This window comes from Triturus cristatus, chromosome 10 (genome assembly GCF_964204655.1).
Source record: "Triturus cristatus chromosome 10, aTriCri1.1, whole genome shotgun sequence".
Lineage (NCBI taxonomy): Eukaryota > Metazoa > Chordata > Amphibia > Caudata > Salamandridae > Triturus > Triturus cristatus.
In genome coordinates, this window is record NC_140593.1 from 91,678,215 (window position 1) to 91,687,425 (window position 9,211).

The 9,211-nt window shown below is 49.1% G+C and overlaps 1 protein-coding gene across 1 annotated transcript; it reads left to right on the forward strand.

Moving 5' to 3' along the window:
- The first annotated feature begins 286 nt into the window (after positions 1–286).
- Positions 287–6,312, forward strand: LOC146788935 (glutamine amidotransferase-like class 1 domain-containing protein 3, mitochondrial). Its single transcript, XM_085630501.1, has 4 exons — positions 287–499; positions 3,101–3,272; positions 4,033–4,234; positions 5,668–6,312. Exons 1-4 carry the CDS (start codon positions 392–394, stop codon positions 5,858–5,860), a joined length of 675 nt encoding a protein of 224 aa, XP_085486627.1. The 5' UTR covers positions 287–391; the 3' UTR covers positions 5,861–6,312.
- The last annotated feature ends 2,899 nt before the right edge of the window (positions 6,313–9,211 follow it).

The window sequence follows — 9,211 nt, forward strand, 5'->3', positions numbered from 1 at the left end:
TTGGGCTGGGCTGTGTGTGCTGGCGCAAGTCTGTTGCTGTGTTGCATGCACCTGTTCCTGTTACAGGCAGATAGTGGGTACCTGCTTCTTGCATTTCTTCAAAGCGTGGGTGACTCAGCAGCTTGGGTGTGACATCTGTAGGGGAATCCCCAGGTGGCATAGGTGCATACTGATTGCACACGCGGGGCGGTTTATGGGCACTTCCAGGCGCCGCCCATCACTTCCTCCTCCGCCCTCCCCTGTCACTCCTGTGCCTATAAGAGACGCGCAGGCGCCTGCAGCAGACACGATACTGAGCTCCCTTCACCACAGCCTGTACTGCCTTCGGAGCCCTCGCTGTCTCTGACCCTGCGTCCGTCTGTCCGTCCGAGTCTGTGCTCGCACTCACACCATGGGGAAGAAGGTGGCTATCATCCTGGCCGGCTGCGGCGTGTACGACGGCAGCGAAGTCCACGAGGCTTCGGCGGTTCTGGTCCATCTCAGCAGAGCCGGGGCTCAGGTAAGGCTGTGCTCTCTTGACATACATGTATATGGGGATGTCCACAGAGGCAGCTGAAATCTGCCGCCCATCCTTCCTGGCTCCTCTACTGGCTCCACCTGCCCTGGGACAGTTCCCGATGGTAGCCGTGCATTCTTTATGAAATCGGATAACTTATACTTACTGCGGCCGCGGCTCTAACTCGCGCAATAATCAGTCCACGCAAGGTACTTTGCGTAAAAGGCCATTTTATTAGGACAGGGTTGGACAACCATAACCAGAAACATAACACAAATCCCCAACAATCCCCAACAACAACATTCCTCACTACCCATACTCTCCAAGCCTCCAACTACTCCATACCCACTTCACACCGCAACCTTCTCACTTCCTTTCGCTTCCTCACTTCTCTTCCAAAACTCCACCACCATCTCCATTCGTCGTCCACTGCTCTGACGCACCCCCACGTTCTCCCCAGTATCCCCCTCCCCGGGAGGGTGAGTATGCCCGTCATGGACTCCTCCCCCCTCCCCAATCTGCCCAACACGCACACACACAACCCGTCCTAAACTGGCACGCTGAAAAAACATGACCTCCTCAACTAGTCATGCAATTGCCGGGTGGGTGGGTGGCCAACGGTCCACTAACTACCCTCCCTGAGGCGCTGGGGAATGGAAGAGGAAGGACTTCCTCTTCCTGCCCCTTTTAACCCTACCTGCGACCCCACCCCTTATCCCACCCCTTCCTCCCCTGTCCTTCTATTTGCGCGAACTCCCCGGGGGAAGACTAGACCGCTGGTCTTACTTCCCCCGGGGGCCTCCATCTCGGAGCCCGGCTGCCACGGGGCTGGAGGGTCCGCTATGGTTCTCTCAGACTTAGCGGTGTCAGAGCGTTACTGGCACGTCACTGCGAGGGTGCAGACAAAACCGTCTGGGCATTGACATCACTACAGGGTACCGTGGGATAGTGCGTCACTTCCGCGAGCTGTGACATCACTGACGGGGTTTCTTAGTCTGCTCTTGGACTCCGTGATGTTGGAGCCAGACACGTTCACGTCACTGTGACGGATGCTGACATAGCTGCACAGGGCTTTGAAATCACAACCAGTAACTGTGTTGTCATCACACGAGACTGTGACGTCACTTCCAGGAGCGGTGCCATCACCGGTTCGGACTGTGATGTCAGCACCAGGTACCGTGGCATTACGCGCAGATACTAATATGAGTACCAGAGCCTGTGACATCACGCCTAATACTGTTATGGACCTGCAACGGACTGTGACGTCATGGCCATGGTCCCCAAGGTCACTCCCAGAAGATCAGATCAGTAAGTATCCGGGGCCGTGATATTAGTGGCAGGCGCTGCAAGGTCGACAGTGTAGCATCGGTGACAGAGACTCTAACATCACTGTCAGGGGATGTAGCAGTCATCGAGAAGCGTTTCATCACAAACAGCGACGGTGACGTCACCGGGGCTTGGCGCTGGGAACTGACATGCTCAGGCGACATATTGTGCATTGCTGTGTGTGGCACTGACATCACAGACTCGAGAGTGCCGTCGCTGCCAGGGACAGAGACGGCTCCGTCGAGGGTGAGGTCACTGCCATGCCGCATACACGCACAGCGTGTTTATTCCCATCTCGTCTGGAATAAACCCTTCCCACCGCGAGGACACGGCTCTCCGGCTCCTCGGAATCCCGTCCAGGGGTAGCGGCTGATGGAAAGCTGTTGTCCTGAGCCTTTATATGGTTCTATTTGCAGAAATACAAAAACTGACCCCCGGTCCAGAGGCCTGATTTAAAACAGGTCTATTGATGGTTAGGACGCACGTCTAGGTGTCTGCCAGGGGAGACGGTGTATCCTCCTCGGTGAGATTATTGCTGAATCCGTCCATTTTGTTTCAGATCCAGGGGCATAGCTACTAACGGTGCACCAGGTGCAGTGCACCAGGGCTCAGAGCCCAGAGGGTCCCAAAGAACTCTGATAATTGCTGTATTTTACTACACCATCATCAGTCTTGGGGCCATTATCCTGTTTGTACCAGGGCAGCCTTGCTACGCTACTGTCAGATCAGGATATTTAGTGATAATTCACTAGGTGGGACGAGCCACACAACCAAGAATCACAGGTCCGCTTCCCTGATCCGATCAGAATTAAATACATGAAAGGGGTTATGTGACAGATGGTAGTTGTCCTGGAGAAGACCCTGGTGATTCAATATTCGGGTCGAAACGTCCACAGTATCATAGGGGGGCTGTCTGTGTCCTACTGAAATGATTGAAATAACTAAGAACTATATTGGGCTTGATGCACTGTTGGTGTCGATGACTGTATATGTGCATTGTATTGTACACTGTTGAGCACTTCTACTTTTGAGCACTGCGCCGTCTGCGCCATTGCTGATTCTTGCATTTATCGAAATGTCATACGCATGCACTTGTCACCTTCTTTGGGGCAGTGTAAAGCTGTAAACATGCAGTGTAAAGCGCTTGGTCATGGTCACGTTATAGAAAAATTTAAATAAATAAATACATACATACATTAAAAAAAATGAATTAATCAATATATGCAAAGGAGTGTATGGCTATAATCTTCCTGCTTCACTGTGACCCCTGTTCCTTAGGAAGAACTCTACGCCCCCAACATTGAACAGATGCACGTGGTGGACCACGTGACAGGGCAGCCCACGGCAGAGAAACGTAACGTGCTGGTGGAGAGCGGGCGCATCGCCAGGGGCAACGTCAAAGACCTCTCCTTGCTGAGTGTCAACGACCTGGATGCGCTGATTGTGCCAGGTGAGGAAGCGCCCAGGGAATGGTTGCATGTGTAAAGCGATGCCTTTATCCTGATAGGCATGGGGGCGCCCAGGGGATGGTTGTATGTGTAAAGCGATGCTGTTATCCTGATAGGTGAGGGGGCTCCCAGGGAATGGTGGTATGTGTAAAGTGATCACTTTATCCTGCCAAGTGAGCTGTCACCCGGGGTATGGTGGTATGTGTAAAGTGATCTATTGAATCTGCCAGGTGAGGGGGCACCCAGGGGATGGTGGTATGTATAAAGTGATCTCTTGAACCTGATAGGTGAGGGGGCTCCCATGGGATGGTCGTATGTGTAAAGTAATCTCTTGATCCTGCCAGGTGAGGGGGCTCCCAGGGGAGGGTGGTATGTGTAAAGTGATCTCTTGATCCTAATAGGTGAGGGGGCACCCAGGGGATGGTGGTATGTATGCATAAAGTGAAGGGAAAATGGTCAGTGGTGAAGCTGTCTGGTGTGTGTCATCTGCCGTTGTAGCAGTCTGTGTGAAAGCCCAGGTGAAAGGTCACCTTTGATTGTGGGAGCATTTTTGAAGGCCATCTTTGATGCTAACGCAGGATGAATGAATTAGATTCTGCAAGGGGGGAATCCAGAGGACTGAGGGTCTTTTCGTCTCACAGTCAGTCTCCTACTCTCACTGGAGCTCTCATTCTCTGATGCTGATGAGTGCTGACGTACTTCCTGTTTCCCCCCTCCATCTGTCCAACCCTCAGATCACTCTAACAAGGCTTGTGTTTGCAGGTGGCTTCGGGGTGGCGAAGAACCTGTGCTCCTGGGCCGTGAACGGGAAGGACTGCACCGTCAACCAAGCGGTGGAGGACACCATCAGGGCCTTCCACGCGGCCAAGAAACCCATCGGCCTCTGCTGCATCTCCCCGGTGCTGGCAGCCAAGATCCTGCCCGGCTGTGAGGTCACCGTGGGCCAGGACGCAGAGTGTGACGAGTGAGTGATAGTCATGAGCCTAGACTGATGTAGGGGGGTGTGAGGGTCCCATAGTGAAGTGTGGAGGTCCATGACAAGGGCTCAGGGCTTCCCAGTTCATCCCATGGGTGTCCATTAGGGGTATCCAGGGGTGGCAGAGTCCATACCTGGCTTGCCCTTTGGTGTCCCGGGCACTTCCATGGCTGCCCCATTTGTCAGGGCCCGTGAAGGTTGTGGCAGGAAAGAAGGTAACCAGGGCTCTAACCACCAGATTAACCTCTTATAGGTTACAACCTTTAACTAATCTCAAGGCCCTCTGGGGCAATTAAGAGGTGTTGAGGGGCGGAAAGTTGGCCAAAGTGTCAATCATGTGATGGATCAGGGGTCAAGGGGTCTGGGGTGGTCCACATGTCTAGCTGATGTTAGTGACTGCATCAACCATTCAGACAATGGTGCAAGAATACCATTTTTGGGCCTGTAAGTCAGAAACTTGTGCATATCGCTCACCCTGAAATTGGTAGGACGGGGTGGTTTTATATAATTTGATGGGCACAGTCTTGATGGATGTTGTACAGGCCCTATATACAGCAACCCATACATTATATGGCCATTGGAACTCACGGAAGAGTTTTATCGAAAGAACCAAGTTCCTTCAAGAAGCCACAGAGCTACTTCCAATGTCCTTATGATGTACCCTACGGGGTGTGTTATTTCTTATAATACATGGTCATACAACCACCCTTCCCTCCCGTCTTTTATATACTAACACGTCACTTTGAAGTGGGTGGTGATAACAGGTGCAACTGGCGTACACATGTAGTTTTGCCCGTTGCTGGCTGGGCTTTCCACCTGATTATAACTTTGGAAAATTGGGGAATAATGTGCATTATGTTTTTTCCACTTATTTTGTGCTTGTTACTGCTCCTACTGCACACAGTTGTGCAGGCAGTTTCCTCCAGTAAGGACCAAACGGTCTCTTAATGCCCGGCCCGGGGAAGAGTTGAGCCTCTGCTTTTCTGCACCTTTACACCCTATATCGCATACATTTACTCGGAGTTTCTCAGAGTTAGTGCGCGAGCTGCAGCCGGCCCGGCTTGGAAACAGTAAGCAGTGGCTGCCTCTCTGTTTTAAGGCTCTGTTGCCTGCAGTTCATGCAGAAATTCTGAAAAATTGGGAGTTAAATGAATGCGCTTTAGACGGTGGAATCGCATATACCAGACACACATCTGGGGCCTTTGCACGCGCACACATTCATGATAACGGCCTCATTGGTACCTGCCTGCACAAGGCCCAGATATGACACATTTCCCGCCTCCTCCTGTGTTGTAACCTTTATTTCTGGGGGTGCCTAACTGTTGCAATAAGCTCCGATTGTAATCAGTGCTCTGTCCGCACAGCCTGTTCCTCTCCACTTTAGACAGTATTCAGTGACTGACGTCTCTTCTCATCCTCAGGTGGCCCTTTGCCCAGACCGCGCAAGGCATCAAGAGCATGGGCTGCAAGCACGTGAACAAAGACGTGCACGAGGTGCACGTGGACACCAAGAACAAGCTGGTGACGACCAGCGCCTTCATGTGTAAGGCCCCCATCCATAAGGTCTTCGACGGCGTCGGTGAGATGGTGAAGGAAGTGCTGAAGCTCGCGTGAGCAGCGTGTGGATGACGTGCAACATTTGTACGGCTGCCACATCCAATGGAGAGACCCCTCAACTCCGAGGTACCACCAGACCCTCCACAGAAACCAAAGTTACCTCGGCTCAGAAAATTCAACAGAGGAAAAACTCCCAATTACCACTAAACCAACAGACTAACAGCGGGACCCCCATCAGCTCTGCTACCACACCCAACATGGCGTCTCTCAAGTCCCAATGAATCGTGAACTATGAAGACCGGGGAGGTCCTTATACCACCACATACACTACTTAGACCAGGCCCGCCTCCACAACAGCACATAATATGGAGGACAGAGTTCCCCCTCGGGCCACACCCAGTACATACTACTACTATAGTTCACTAATTCCAGAGGTGTGGACCAAGGCACTGCTGAATCCCGTATTGATGTATTTTTATATTGAATAAAATTGCTTTATTTAAATTATACTCATAAGCATCTGTTTCTATTTTGTTAATATGGTCTGGCTTGACTGTGCAGCTGCCGCCAGATAGTTATGTGAGAACCACCAGCCAGGAGAGTGGCTTTGCCCCGCCCACATGTTGGGAGCCAGAAGTACATGTTTTGAATGTGCAGAAGTTGTGTGCTTTCCCAAAAAAGTGCTTTCCCGCCACACAGCTGTGATTAATTTACTTATCCAGGCAACACAGGTAAACACGGGGGGCGTGGCGTGGCAGGAAGGGTGAGTCGACAGATGATGGAATAGATATTATTTATTTATTTAACTATACCTATTCCGTCCTCTGTCGACTTCCTCCCCTCCCACCCCGCACCAATGCCATTACATGTCCTGCCTGCCGCTGTATCCAGGTGCCTGAGCTTCAACTTTCTGGGGCACACATATATTGTAATGCTATTGAAGTGTCTTAGATAACTAGATAATTGTTGGTGTTTTTCTCTGGCAACAGCACAGATGGGAGGATTGCAGTCAGCGTAGATGGGTATTTAGGTCTGGCTGAACAGCGCATTAATATGCTAAACCTTTTGGACTGGCCAATGTTTGTTATAACTAAAACCACTGCGAGGTACTGTATCCCCTCCACCCCCGCAACCAATAAAACTACTCACTAGCATCTATGTAACTTGTGTCCTCTGCCCATGGACAATTATAATAAATGTAATTTGTCCTCTCTTGTTGACTTTCCAAGTTCCCTGCCATCTTCTTTCCTCCATCCGTCCACTCCGTTCCTTCCTTTCTTTTTCTGTTCATTCATCTCTTCCAGATAAGCGAAAGGTTGCAAGCCTGCAGGGCCATTAATGGCAATAAGAGCCTGGCTGGCCTGTTATTCAATAGGGCATTTCCCAGGTGGACTGGAGTTGTTCTGACGGTTCAGGGCCACTGCTGATGAATCTGTCTCTTCTCCCAGGTCCCCGAGTTTAACTGCAGCAGGCACAGGGGGGCTTAGAGAGAGGGAGAGAGGGCCAGAGATCTGTGAGAGAGAATAGAGGGTGGCGAGAAGGAGAGAAAGGGGGGAGGATTGGAGGGGAGCGGGTCTGTTTAGAGCCTTTTGTTTTACCAGGGCTGCTCTTGGTTCCCTTGTCAGGCTGTGACGTCAGTCTTCAAAGCAGGTTCGGGGTCAGATCAGGGGTATCTGACTAGTAAAGCTAATTCTATGCATTGCATCATTGATTATTGGAAAAGCGTATCAAAGCAGGTTCACTGCACACAACTAACATAAAAGAAGAAAGACAAAACATTAAAGCATAAGGTGAAAACTAAAACCATATAATCAGAGCATATCTAAGGAAATTTTATTTATTTTTGATTTTAAAAAAACTCCAAAGGAGGTCAACAAAACAATCACATTTTAATGTAACACGTATATTCAAACCGCAATAACACGGTGATAAGAACAATATTCTATGAATCAGATCAAATAATCCATGGTATAAGAGTATGAACTCTATCTCTCAACCTTAATTAGAAAGGATAGTTGTGGGACAGATAAACATTCTAAGATAAACAATCTGTTCTCTGTAAGACTACGGAAGGTACTTCAGTGGTATAAACCTTTATAGTCTTGGACAGGTTTTTATCCATCTTCCTTGGTAGAGAGCCCTCAACCCAGCTGCATGGGAGACAACTTTACCTCCCACATCTTTACCATGGGAGGTTCTCTGCCAAGACCATCCCTTAGTAGGTAGAACTTTTTACTCTTCTGTGGGACTCTGACCCTAACCGGTGGCTGCACTTAATATTTTTATGGTGCAGCGAAAACTCCATAAGCTTGGTCTTTGGACAATTTATTTTTAGGAAATGATTAGTACAATAACTAAATAACACTTCTAGACTTTGCTGAAGACTAATTGGGAAATGATCGAAAGCCATACACAAGCTCCACATATATCAAATTAAAGAAAAAAGCAGCACCCACCCTCAACCAATAGAAAGATCACAATTCCACAGCCTGAACACTTAGCATTGACATATTTAAAAAGACAGTACTGCATTTAGTATTTCCAGGATTATACAATGCACGGATCTCTGCCTGCGTCATAGGAACTCTGAATTTATGTACTTTGGAACGCAAGAAACATGGGCAGCGGATCCAGGGAACATTTGTTCCAGTCTTTCCGAGTACATTATAAGACGGATAGAATAAATATTGGAGGCTCCAGGTATCAGTAGAGGACAGATGGCGTAACTCTAATATGTTCCAGGCATCTCCAGCACCGGTCTCTGTGATATTTATAAGGCGGTGACGTAAAGCTGAGATGCTCCATGTATCTCTAGTCCAAGTGTTCATGAGTAAGGTACGAGACAGATAGTCTGAAGCTGAGATGCTCCAGGCTTCATTGTACGAGGAATGATGTACATCTGAAATGTTCCAGGCACCAGTAGAAAACAAATGGTGTAAATTTGAGGTGCTCCAGGTATTGCGACAAGAAGGATGGTGTAAATCTGAGGTGCTGCACACGAAACGAGAGGAGAACAGAGGTCCATAAAGATATTCTCCCAGAGCAAATCTAACAGACTGATTCAGTTTAATAATTTAAGGGTTATTCTGAAGAAAAAAGGGGGTTGGGAAAGCCATCTCTTTAAATAAAAGATGGCTCACACACAATTTGTTAGCAAAAAGGTGGTCCCTATAGGGGAAGTGTAGCCTTTGACGTCCACAGCAAAACATGTGTCTGATTGTGACAGTGTGTTGTTACAAATAGCACTCATAGTATGACTGACAAGATGCACAATCAAAATGTAAAACCACTACACATAGGATTTTGTCGACGTTTCGACACCATAGCACAATTATTTAGAATGGGGTCATCATCAGGGCAGAATAAGAACTGGAAACACCAGGTAATTGGGGCCAAGAGACCCACAAC

Coding starts and splice junctions, on each gene's coding strand:
- LOC146788935 (XM_085630501.1), top strand. CDS start 392: ATGGGGAAGAAGGTGGCTATCATCCTGGCCGGCTGCGGCGTGTACGAC. Junction 3,273..4,032: donor GGATGCGCTGATTGTGCCAG/GTGAGGAAGCGC, acceptor TTGTGTTTGCAG/GTGGCTTCGGGGTGGCGAAG. Junction 4,235..5,667: donor CAGGACGCAGAGTGTGACGA/GTGAGTGATAGT, acceptor TCTCATCCTCAG/GTGGCCCTTTGCCCAGACCG.